At 40.0% G+C, this 13034-nt stretch overlaps 1 protein-coding gene across 1 annotated transcript; it reads left to right on the top strand.

The window, feature by feature from the left end:
- On the top strand, nt 1-11846 carry PTS (6-pyruvoyltetrahydropterin synthase). Its single transcript, XM_007536393.3, has 6 exons — nt 1-159; nt 4551-4630; nt 6099-6121; nt 6786-6842; nt 10543-10613; nt 10776-11846. Exons 1-6 carry the CDS (start codon nt 80-82, stop codon nt 10897-10899), a joined length of 435 nt encoding a protein of 144 aa, XP_007536455.1. The 5' UTR covers nt 1-79; the 3' UTR covers nt 10900-11846.
- Nucleotides 11847-13034: the final 1188 nt, after the last annotated feature.

Below are 13034 nucleotides of genomic sequence, written 5' to 3'. Positions count from 1 at the left end.
AGAGGGAGCGGCTCGGTCCATCAGCTCCCAGCGGAGGAAGCGCCAGGCAGGGCCGGGCAGGTGGCCTAGCGGGAGGGGTATGAGCGCGGCGGGCCCGGGACGCCGCTGGGCGCGGGTGTCCCGCCTCGTCTCCTTCAGCGCGAGCCACCGGCTCCACAGGTGGGGTGTGTCCACAGGGCCGCGGCGCGGGCGGGCCGAGAGCGGCGGCCCGCGGAGTGCAGTGCGGGGTCGCTGCGGGGAGCCGGCGGGGCGCAGGCCTGCGCGGGGCTTCTTCTTCTTCTAGCGTTTGCCCTTCTTCCGTAGCCAGTCAACAGCGTCAGGTTGAGCCTGATGTCTGCTTGTTGCTGGCTTTGAAGGGGGCTACAACCTGCTGATGCTCTTGCTCTTGCTGCCACGAAGTGTGTGTCACACTCAGCCCTAGAGCCGCGAGCCCTCCCCCAGCGCCCCGGTGTCCGCCTGCACCCTCTGTCCCCTTCCACCCGGGGGTCGCGGGGCGGGAGAGGTATTTGCTCCAAGGGGATACCACTGGGGCTCCCTGCCTATACGAATCCACCGCTGCTGGTGGTCTGTAGCTTTTCCTTATTTATAAAGATGTTATTTACTTACTTGTTAATGAGAAAGATAGGAGAGAGAGAAAGAAAGAACCACATGTCACTGGTACATGTGCTGCCGGGGATTGAACTCATACTCGAGTCCAGAGCTTCATCCACTGCGCCACTTCTGGGAGCACAGCCTCCAGCTCTTTAGGGAGAGGGAGGGACGCCACCGCAGAGACTCCACAGCCCTGCTCCACCCCCCTGGGCGCCCTTACCCACACCCGCAGCTTTTGTGTGGTGACACACAGACACACTCAGGCTTAGCAAAGTATGAGGTCTCTGGATGAGCTATCTCCTGGCCAAGGAGAAGCTTGCTTTTTTTTTTTTTTTTTTTTGTCTCCAGGTTAACTGAAATAGGGCACAAAGAAAGTTCTTTTCCCCTCCCAAAAAAGCCACCATGAGGGTGGAGGGGCCCAGACCAGATGGTCCAGTGATAGTACACGGGGCTTGCATATGAGATTCTCAGCACTGCATATGCCAGAGTAATGCTCTGGTCGGCAGGTCGGGTCTCAAAAATAAAAGAATTCATGCCTGTAGCACAAATCCACTGCTCCTGGCGGCCATCTTTTTTTTTTTTTTTTTTTTTTTCTTTTTAATTGTTGTTGCTGTTACTGTTGTTGCTGGATAGGACAGAGAAATTGAGAGAGGAGAGGAAGACAGGAGGACAGAAAGACGATTACAGATCTGCTTCATTGCTTTGTGAACTGGGAAACTGGGGGCTTGAACTGGGATCCTTAGGCAGGTCCTTGTGCTTTGCATTATGTACTCTTAACCCGGTGCGCTACCACTTGGCCCCCCTAGTGACATTTTTGTATCAGGATGCCAGAGTCTTTTTAAAATATAGTTTTGTTGAATTATTTATTTTGGATCGAGACAGATTGAGAGGAAAGGGAGGGGGAGATAGGGAGAGAGAAACAAAGACAACTTGTAGCACTGCCTCAGGACTTTGTAGGTGGAAACTGGAGCTTGAACCCTCTCTTTAAAAAAAAATGTTTTTTTTGATGAAGCTGGACCATTTCACTGCTTCTGACTGACTTTTCTCTCAAGAGACAGGGAGATACCACAGCACTGGAACATTTCCCTGTGTCACCTTCCCTATGGTGTAGGGTTCAAATCTGGGTGGCACATACAGTACCTTACTCAATGAGTTAATTGCCTTTTTTTTTTACGGCGGGGTGGGGGGTTGGCCAGATCACTATTCTGGCATATGTAGTGCTGAGGATGTGTCTTAGAACCTCACATCTCAGTCCCATGTACTATCACACACACACACACACACCACGTATGTACCGAGGGGGAGGGAGCTTTCTTTTTTCTTTTCTTTTTTTATATTTATTTTCCTTTTTTGTTTCCCTTGTTGTAGTCATTGTTAGATAGGACAGAGAGAGAAATGGAGAGAGGAGGGGAAGACCTGCTTCACCACCTGTGAAGCGACTCCACTACAGGTGGGGAGCCAGGGGCTCAAACCCGGATCCTTACTCCAGTCCTTATGCTTTGCTCCACGTGCACTTAACTTGCTGGAGGGAGCTTTCTTTGTGCCCTATTTCAGTTAAAAGGTTTACATTCAAAGGAGTTGAATTTGCCCAGATTACCAGTATGAGGCACATGGTAAACACTGGGTAAATGTAGTCATTCTTATTTGTCAAGAACATTAGTTAATGGTAACTGAAGAGGGTGAGAGGCCAATGAAGTTTTGGGATTGTGAAAGAATTGACCAAAGACAAACTTTGGAAGGAAGCAAAGGGGCACTTACTGGAAATATACTGACAAGCGAGGCAGTGGACAGAAGGCAGAGAGAAGCCAACTGTCTTGAGATCGAAGAGGCTGGGCTTTGAATAGGAAATCATATAATCTCTTTTTTTTTCCTTGTTTGTTTACTTTTGGATTACTCTATAGCCAACTATCTTGTGATGGATGGGGAGGGGTCTGTTTTCTTTGGAAGATAATGCTTGTCTTGGTGTTTTGTTAGGTTAGATATACATAGCAAAAACAAACAAAAAAACTTAAGTATATAAAAATAAAAGCAGCGCTCTACCAACAACAATAATAACTATAACAATAAAAAACAACAAGGGCAACAAAAGGGGAAATAAATAAAATAAATAAATAAAAACGGCGCTCTAACACGAGTTGTTGGAAATGTTTTTGACTTTTCTGACAGTCCAATATATAGTAAACCTGACATGTTATGAATAGATGTCTTTTTTTTCTTTTTTAAATTATTGTAATGAGAGGAAGACCAGAACATCAATCAGTTCTGGCTTGTAGTGGTACTGTGATCAAACCTGGCACCTCAGAACCTCAAGCATGGCAATCTGTTGCATAACTATTATGCTGTCTCCTTAACCCACATAGGTACCTCCTTTAAAAATGGTAAAATTGGAGGTCGGGGGGTAGTGTAGCAGGTTAAGTGTACATGGTGTAAAGTGCAAGGATCTGTCTAAGGATCCAGGTTGGAGTCCCCTGCTCCCCACCTGATGTGTGTGGGGGGTCCCTTCACAAGCGGTGAAGCAGGTCTTCAGGTGTCTGTCTTTCCCCTTCTGTCTTCCTGTCCTCTCTCTATCCTATCCAATAGCAATAACAATGATAAACAACAAGGGTAACAAAAGAGAAAAAAAAATCCCTGGCTCCCCACCTGCAGGGGAGTCGCTTCACAAGCATTGAAGCAAGTCTGCAGGTGTCTCTCTTTCTCTCCCCCTCACAAACTTCCCCTGCTTTCTCCATTTCTCTCTGTCCTAACAAGGACGACATCAAGAACAACAGCAATAAAAAAAAGGGCAACGGGGGTCGGGCGGTGGTGCAGTGGGTTAAGCGCAGTGGGTTAAGCGCATGTGGCGCAAAGCGCGGGGACCGGCGTAAGGATCCCGGTTCGAGCCCCCGGGTCCCCACCTGCAGGGGAGTCGCTTCACGGGCGGTGAAGCAGGTCTGCAGGTGTCTATCTTTCTCTCCCCCTCTCTGTCTTTCCCTCCTCTCTCCATTTCTCTCTGTCCTATCCAACAACGAATTACCTCAACAAGGGCAATAATAATAACCACAACGAAGCTACAACAAGGGCAACAAAAGGGGGAAAAATGGCCTCCAGGAGCGGTGGATTCATGGTGCAGGCACCGAGCCCAGCAATAACCCTGGAGGAGGAAAAAAAAAAAAAAGGCAACAAAAGGGAAAATAAATTAATTAAAAAATTAATTAAAAAAGGGAAAAAGCAGCCTCCGGAAGCAGTGGATTCTGTATTGTAGGCACTGAGCCCCAGCAATAACTCTGGAGGCAAAAATAAATAAATAAATAAAATTGGAGGCAGGGATACAGAGTAGCAGCAGCAGTGTTGTGCTCTCCCTGTCAATTCGGAATAGCAAGAGGATCACTTGAGAATGAAAAAGAAAAAAAAGATAAAGTACAGTTGACTCAAGAAGTGGTGCAGTGAATAAAGTATTGAACTCTCAGGTGTGAGATCCTGAGTTCTTTCCAAGGCATTTTGTGTGCCAGAGTGATGCTCTGGTATAATGCTCCTCTCTCTCTCTTGCTCTCTCTTTTGTTAAAGAATACACACGCACACACACACACACATTGTTAAAGTTAACCCTTGACAGTAACTAGCAATCACCACAAGGTGAGTTTTGCTACCTTTTACTGAAGATAAAATGAACCCGTGTGTTATCTTTTCCAAGGCAGCTCTGAAAGTAATAGTTGGGATTTGAGCCCAGAGCTGTGTGACAGGGTGTTGAATTTAAGATTTGTTGATGCTAGTTTGTATGCCACCGTATCCCAACTAAGAGGCATATACTGATTACTGATGTAAAGCTGAGTAATGAGATCAGGTTTGTTTGAGATTTTGTATTTGGTATAACAGAATAATAAATTATGAAGCTTAAAAAAAAACTAGGACTAATAATTTAGGGAATGTGAAGGTGTCTAAAGGTGATACTTGTATTATGTTGACTTTTTTTTTCTGGTTAGCAAATTTCTGAGTGATGAAGAGAATTTGAAACTGTTTGGGAAATGCAACAATCCAAATGGCCATGGACACAATTATAAAGGTAAGAGAAAAGTTGATGAAATAAATGTTAGCCCTTTCAATTTATATGAATATATTCACAAATACATTATTACTGATTTAAAAAAAAGTATGAACAGACATGCATACTTTGAATCTTGAGTGAAGATAAATGGAACTTCAAAGTGAGAAAATATTTTGTCTTGGCTGAATGTCTTAAATGTTACCTTGCAGTTGTCTGCTGTGTTACAGTTAGTCTAAAACAATGAAGAATTTGTTGTTTTTTTCCCCTTGGCCTTAGTATGAGTAATGAGATTCTTGGGCATCATGTTTCCTTTTAATTAGGTATTGCCGAGGCTAGAGCATTAGATATAATCATTGAGTAAATAATGACTGGTAAAGGGAATGTTGGGGAGTTGGGTGGTAGCGCAGTGGGCTAAGAGCAGGTGACGCAAAGCCCAAGGACCAGCATAAGGATCCTGGTTGGAGTCTCCAGCTCTCCACCTGCAGGGGAGTCACTTCACAAGCGGTAAAGCAGGTCTGCAGGTGTCTGTCTTTCTCTCCCCCTCTCTGTCTGCCCCTCCTCTTTCCATTTCTCTCTGTCCTATCCAACAATGACAACAACAATAATAGCTACAACAATAAAATAACAAGTGCAACAAAAGTGAATAAATAAATAAATATTTAAAAATAAAATTAAGAAAAGAGGGAATATTGGCTAGAAATATGCTGGACGGCTGGAAATTGGTTGGGCCTGAAACTTTGCCAGCAGTGTTCTAAAAAAATATACGTTATGCCTCAAGAAAGGGCTGCAGAAGGTATGGATCTATTGCATTTAGTCAAGTGAAGTAAGAAGAAAAAAAAAAACCAACATAAAATGTGTCAGTAGAGTAGAATTTCTAGTTTAGTCATTGCTTCTTCCTTACTCTATGATACCTCTCCTCGGTGCACTCACTTATCAAATAATACCTAATGATTTGTTAGTTTATGAAGTGTCCCGATCAAGCTTCAGGCATTTAAATAAGCACTTGTTAACTGGCAAAACATTACTACAAATTCTGAATATACTTGTGAGTAAAGGGACAATAATTCTAGGATCAGTAGTAGTTTTATTGCTGAAAGGTGCTGCTCAGGTTTGGACAGTATTGTTGTGTGGTGAGATAATTTCCTCTACTTTGTCTGTTTTCACAGGCCAAATTGAAAGAGTATCTTAGTCCTATCTAATAGAAATTCCTACTTAATGCATCAATTGCATAGGCAGGATTGCCCCCTTTCTAGTCTTGACTAAACTTATCTGTTTAGCAAAAGTTCCTGCTAAATTCCTCTGTCTTGATTGAGTCTTGCTTTGTTTGATAAAAAGATCTTACAAAAAAAGAACTTTTTTTTTTTAATAGAAGCATAATGTTGTGGGCCAGAGATCTAATACAAAATTTATGTTGCTGATTGTGCTTGAATGTTGATCTGTTGAAAAATCATACTATTTTTCTGGTGTTTTGTTTTCTTTTCCATAGTTGTGGTAACAGTACATGGCGAGGTACGTGCTAAAAATACCTGTGTGGTTTGTGCCAGTTTCTTCAGCCAGTGTTGAAAATTCTGTTTAAATCAATGTTGCTTCACTGTTGGCCTTTGTATCTGGTGAGCTGCTACTTCTGTTCCAGATCTCTCCTCTCCCAGTGTGTTCTATATAGAGAGTTAGAAGAGCAATACACTGTAAATAAAGGATGCTTGCAGTACTTAGTTTTTCCTTTCTGAGATTGAGAACTAACTTGACGGTAAAGATAAACTTGGGGGAGTTGGGCTGTAGCGCAGTGGGTTAAGCGCAGGTGGCGCAAAGCACAAGGACCAGCATAAGGATCCCAGTTTGAACCCTGGCTCCCCCCCTGCAGAGGAGTCGCTTCACAGGCGGTGAAGCAGGTCTGCAGGTGTCTATCTTTCTCTCCTCCTCTCTATCTTCTCCTCCTCTCTCCATTTCTCTCTGTCCTATCCAACAAATACAACAACAATAATAACTACAACAATAAAACAACAAGGGCAACAAAAGGGAATAAATAAATAAAATAAATGTAAAAAATTAAAAAAAAGATAAACTTGGGCAGTCTTTGCACACTGTATGGCTTTAAATATTTTTTAAAAATGATTTTCCAGAAGCTTGAATATAAGACAGGTGATACTAACACTCACCTTTGTTTATTCTCTAGATTGATCCTAGAACAGGAATGGTTATGAATTTGACTGACCTCAAAGAGTGCATGGAGGTAATGTCATGTGGGTACATAATATGTGTTGTCCTCTTAAGTATCATGACCCAGTCTTACTCAAGTTTTGTTACAAACTCACTGGGATAGTTAATCCTAGGGATGACACAAAAGGACTTACTGCTTTAGGGGTGGTGGTGGTGGACAACATAATGGTTATGCTAAAAACTCTCATACCTGAGGCTCCAAAGTCTCAGGTTCAATCCCCGGTACCACCATAAGCCAGAGCTGAGTAGTGTTGTGGTAAAAAAAGAAAAATAAATAAATAAATAAATAAACATGGAAGAAAAAAAAAGAACCTACTGCCTTTATCATTATAGAAGTCTCACTGTATAAAAGACCTTGGAGATTAAGCCACCTTTCATTTCATAGAATGAAAGATGTTGAATAAATTAACTAATTGTCCTAGGTCATGTGGCTAGTCTTTTACAAATATGAAAGTAAATTTCCTTCTACCCAGTTTAGTTTTTACTGTGCCATTATTTAACTTTTTGTCTCAGTTATTTTTCTTATTTTGTTTTAAAATTGGACATTTCATTAAAGTGCTGTTATTAAAAATCACTTCTTATTTTATATATTATTAGAGAAATTGAGCAGGGAGGAGGAAATAGAGAGGGAACGAGACAGAGAGATACCTGCAGCCCTGCTTCACCACTTGTGGTGCTTACCCCTTCTGGTGGGGACTAGGGGCTTGAACCTGGGTCCTTGCACACTTTAATGTGAGCACTTAACCAGGTGCCTCACCACCTGATCCCTAAAAATCACTATTTCTACACAGAATGTTGGTGATAGGTGCAGTGTAGAATTATACCTTGTAAGCTTATATAATCTTGTATATCACTATTAATCACCAAAAAGTCACTGCTCCTCTCACACAACTTATCCATATATTCTTCAAGTTTGCCTGCTTTGCATTAGTCATGAAGTTTAGGCCGTGAAATAAAGAAATGGAGACATAGACCTTACTCAGAATGTTCACATTACTTTTTCTAGGGTCTAAGTTATAATAAATATCCAGTATGAGTTGGTTGAGTTAATGAATAAGAGAATGCATGGTTGAAGGCAGCATTGTGTTTCAAAGTACCTTAGGGAAGGTATAAAGACAGAGTTGTTGCACTTACTGGGAATGTAAAAGTATTCAGAGTGCAAGATAAAACAAGGCAATATGAGATGTTCTAAGCCAGCATATGGTTAAATGCTAGAGAAAAGATTCTGTGTACTTTTTCCCACTTTTATATAGTTGAAGGATATCACTCTCCTATCCCTGAACTAGACTCAAGGTAAAACAAAAAACATTTCTTTTCTTTTTTTTAATATATATTTTTTAAATATTTTATTTATTTATTTATTTATTTATTTATTTCCTTTGTTGCCCTTGTTGTTTTATTGTTGTAGTTATTATTGATGTTCTTATTATTGAATAGGACAGAGAGAAATGGAGAGAGGAGGGGAAGACAGAGAGGAGGAGAGAAAGATAGACACCTGCAGACCTGCTTCACCGCCTGTGAAGCGACTCCCCTGCAGGTGGGGAGCTGGGGCTTGAACCGGGATCCTTATGCTGGTCCTTGTGCTTTGCGCCACCTGCGTTTAACCCGCTGCGCTACAGCCCGACTCCCAAAACATTTATTTTCTTTATGTCCATGTGGGACATAAAGCTATTTGTGTGATTACTTTTAAGGCTATTTGCTCTAGGCCTACCTCTTTATTTGTGTATATGTGATTCTGATTTTGTTAAAAGACAGGTTGTTGTTGTTAGTACACCCTTCTTGGATCATAGTCTGTGGAAAGTTAGATCATTTAAAAAATGCCTGGGTTTTGTATAATAGCTAAAAGTAGAAATTTAGAATAAGGCAATTATAATTTTAAGTGTAAAAAATAATTATCATAATGTATATGTGTGAATATATCTATTTTGAGAAGTATTAGTCTTACTATAGCTTTATTATTTTTAGAATATAAGCTTATTCTTAAATTATAATTGCCTTTATATATTTGTATTTATCTAAGAGACCTAACTTAAATTCCTCCTCATAGGATACATTTAGAATTCTTTATACAATTCCAGTTATATTTGCTTTATAAAATACACTGATCTCTGGATTTTTAACTTAATGATATTGTGTCAGTGTGTCAGAGAAGAGACTATTATGGGTAAGTTTTTCTTTGGACAGAATTTGAGAAAATAAATTTTTTAAAAAATATTTATTTGATTATCCCCTTTTGTTGCCCTTGTTTTTTATTGTTGTAGTTATTATTGATGTCATTGTTATTGGATAGGACAGAGAGAAATGGAGAAAGGAGGGGAAGACAGAGAAGGGGAGAGAAAGTTAGACACCTGCAGACCTGCTTCACTGCTTGTGAAGCAACTCCCATGCAGGTGGGGAGCCGGGGGCTCAAATCGGGATCCTTATGCCGGTCCTTGTGCTGAGAAAATAAATTTTTAATCACAGTGGCTTGTTAGAACACTCCAGGATAAACCTTCCTCTACCTTTTGATTTCTTACCATTTTGCATTCAATATTGAGGACGACCAATCAATCCTTATGGAGATCTGGGCTTTATATTATTTTATAACCTTTCAAACTTTATTCATAGTTTTAATGAGAGATTATTAGAGCATTGCTGGATTGAACCCAGGGTTGCATGTATGCAAGTCCTACCCTGTTGACCTGCTTCCCTAGCCTTAACAACTTTAAAGTTCCTGACAGTGCTTTGGAAGACACAGATAACTTTTTTTTTCTTTTCTTGTTTTTATTTTTAAATTTTTTTATTTATAAAAAGGAAACATTGACTAAATGATAGGATAAGAGGGATACAGCTTCACACAATTCCTACCACCAGAACTCTGTATCCATCCCCTCCCCTGGTAGCTTTCCTATTCTTTAACCCTCTGGGAGTATGGATCCTAGGTCCTTGTGGTATGCAGAAGGTTGAAATTCTGGCTTCTGTAATTGCTTCCCCGCTGAACATGGGCGTCAATCCATACTCCCAGCCTGTCTTTCTCTTTCCCTAGTGGGGAAGTGCTCTGGGGAAGCGGAGCTCCAAGGCACATTGGTGGGGTTGTTTGTCCAGGGAAGTCTGGCTGGCATCATGCTAGCACCTGGAACCTGGTGGTTGAAAAGAGAGTTAACATACAAAGCCAAACAGATTGTTGACCAGTCATGGACCTAAAGGCTGAAAGAGTACAGGTAAAGAGTTGGGGGTGGGGGGGCGCAGGTCTCTGTTTTGTAGATAGCTAGTAGGCATATTTTAGTTAAATTCCAAAGGGCCTGTGGCTATACTAGTTTTTTTGTTTGTTTTGTTTTGTTTGTTTGTTTTTGCCTGAGCCTGAAATCTGATATGCAGGTGGATCCTAATTATTGTCTGGGGAGATGATGTCATGGCTGGCAGAAGAACCCACAGCTAAACTTTTACAAATGCCTAAATGATAAGATAGTTTTTACTTATTCGTTGTTGTCATTGGGATTTTACTGTTCCAAGTCAGCTTTTTCAGATAGAGACAGAGCAGCAGAGGGAAAAGATACCACCAGTGTGGTGGGAGCTGGGCTTAAATCTGGGTTGCATGCATGACAAAGCATCACCTGGTCTAGGTAAGCAGTCTTGCTAGCCTGAAGAACAGTGTTTATAGACAAAGGGAAGCTACTTTGGAATTTGAGTCATAAATGGGATGAGATAATGTTTTTCCTCTGTTTTATACATAGGAGGCAATTATGAAGCCACTTGACCATAAGAATCTGGATCTGGACGTGCCATATTTTGCAGAAGTTGTAAGGTGAGGCTGGATATTTTGCTTTATATGATAGTAAGAAAGAATTGAATGACCTGTGATTTCTGAAATTTGATATCTTAAAAGTAGAATATCTACTACATATAAATGTTAAACATGAGGTGTTGCTTGTTACTTACATTTTCATCTTTTTTTTTTCCCCTACAGCACGACAGAAAATGTTGCTGTATTTATCTGGGAAAATCTTCAGAAATTACTTCCCGTGGGCGTTCTTTATAAAGTAAAAGTATATGAAACTGACAATAACATTGTAACCTATAAAGGAGAATAGTTTCTTTAGGGATTAATAATATATACAATCATAGTGATAATAGTAATAATAGGGATTAATACTACAGGAAAGTAGTTTCTTTCCAAATTTGCAAGTGTTTAACCTCTTGGACTTTTAAGAAGTCCTCCCATCATTGTTGTACCTCCATGTTTTGTTCTCGAGAGCCTGGCTTATTGAAGTCATTGTGAGTAAGACCTATCTCAAATTCTTTTCTGTTTCAAAATCAAATTTGTAATGTGTCCAGAGTATCATATAGAAAGCCTTTTATCTATAGATTAAAGATTTCATCTCATTTTTCATCGAAGTGATTTAGTATGAAATTATTTGAAGTAAGAGAAATCCTATTTTTGTTATTTTTTCCAGTGATAATTTCTAGTATTTATTTTTTCTGGTATAGTATAAATGTCAGAAATGTTTATAAGACCTCACAGTGTGAGTCTTATAAAAAATAAAATTCAGGTGACTTCAAAGCCTGGAAACATAGCATTTTTTAAAAAAAAATAGATTGAAGTCCCTTCATTACTCTTTGGGTGGTATGCTAAGTTACAAGCTTATTCTGTAGAAATTAGACACATATCATCTGATGAAATGCAGTGCATGTGGATGTACAAGAACTGATGGAAATGCTGCTAAGTGCATATTGTTCATTGTGATTTTGGACACCTTAAAACTATCAATCACTAGGAAGGAAAGAAACATTGCACATATCATGGGATATTAATTAACTAAGTACTTTTAATATTTGTCTGTGTTTCCAAACCTTATGGCCGACCCAACAATTCTAACTCAGAAAACTGAAGAATAATAACTTACGTTATTATTGAAATAGCCCGCAAAAGGCTAGCATTACTTTGTGAAACCTTACCGGTTTTTTTTTTTTTTTTTATCTAATTGATCTCTTTTTGTTCAGATCATCAAACTTACCTCAGATATATTCTTGGCATTCATCTCTGGTATCTTTTCCTCATGATTAAGTCCATAGAAATGTATTTGCCTGCGTTGCACAAAGAACTCTTTCTTATTTGTATTCTAAACTTATTAAACATGGGGTTTTAGTTTTCTCTCTGCATAGCTAATATACAGTAACTTCTCAGGCTGTTGCTACCTGGAAATAGTAAAAGGGCATGGTCAGTGATTAGTGTCCTAGAAAAACTTTCAAAGGGGTACACTTTTATTTTGGGTAGTTAGTATCAATAAGGATTTACTATAAAATTTGACAGTAATGCAATGCCCATTTAATTAAATATGACAACTTTCATAGAGTTTATTTATGTCTATTCTATACTGACTACTTCAAGAATAGCATAGCTATATAATTTTAAAAAGTATATTTATTTATTATTGGATAGAGACAGAAATTGAGAGGGAAAGGGGAGGTAGAGGGAAAGAGAGGTACTTACAGCCTTGTTTCACCACTTGTGAAGCTTTCTCCCAGCAAGTGGTGACCAGGGGTTTGAACCTGGGACCTTACGCTGTGTAATGAGGTTTGCCACCGCCTGGCCCCCAGCATAATTATAATTTTACTTAAGCACTTTATGTTTGAATTTTCACATATGCCATACAAAGTGAAAATTATTCCTATTTTACAGATGAGAAAGTTAAAATCAACTAAGTTTAAGCTATATTCTTACAGTCATTCAGCACATTAAGTTGCATACCGAGTATTTGATGCTCAGGAGACTGTCAATTCCCAAACACAGACTTTAATAAAGGATAATGTAGACAGCATGATGATTATACAAAGAGTCTCAGGCCTGAGGCTCTGAAGTCCACCATAAGAGCTGGTTAGTGCTCTGAAAAAAAAAAAGTGTGTATATATTTCAAGATTATTATTATTATTTTGCCTCCAGAGTTATTGCTGGGGCTCAGTGCCTGCACCACAAATCCACTGCTCCTAGAGGCTATTTTTTTCCCCTTGTTCCCCTTGTTGTTTTATTATTGCTGTGGTTATTATTATTGATGTCATTGTTGTTGGATAGGACAGAGAAATGGAGAGAGGAGGGGAAGACGGGGAGAGAAAGATAGACACCTACAGACCTGCTTCACCGCCTGTAAAGCGACCCCTCTGCAGGTGGGGAGCCAGGGGCTCGAACCAGGATCCATTTTCCAGTCCTTGGGCTTCACACCATGTGCAC

This window comes from Erinaceus europaeus, chromosome 20 (assembly GCF_950295315.1).
Source record: "Erinaceus europaeus chromosome 20, mEriEur2.1, whole genome shotgun sequence".
Lineage (NCBI taxonomy): Eukaryota > Metazoa > Chordata > Mammalia > Eulipotyphla > Erinaceidae > Erinaceus > Erinaceus europaeus.
This window is presented reverse-complemented; position numbering and strand designations above follow the sequence as displayed.

Bases quoted from the DNA above. Each gene is read 5' to 3' on its own strand.
- PTS (XM_007536393.3), top strand. From the start codon at position 80: ATGAGCGCGGCGGGCCCGGGACGCCGCTGGGCGCGGGTGTCCCGCCTC. The intron at 4,631-6,098 runs GTAAGAGAAAAG...TCTTTTCCATAG, and splicing joins CCATGGACACAATTATAAAG to TTGTGGTAACAGTACATGGC. The intron at 6,843-10,542 runs GTAATGTCATGT...TTTTATACATAG, and splicing joins ACCTCAAAGAGTGCATGGAG to GAGGCAATTATGAAGCCACT.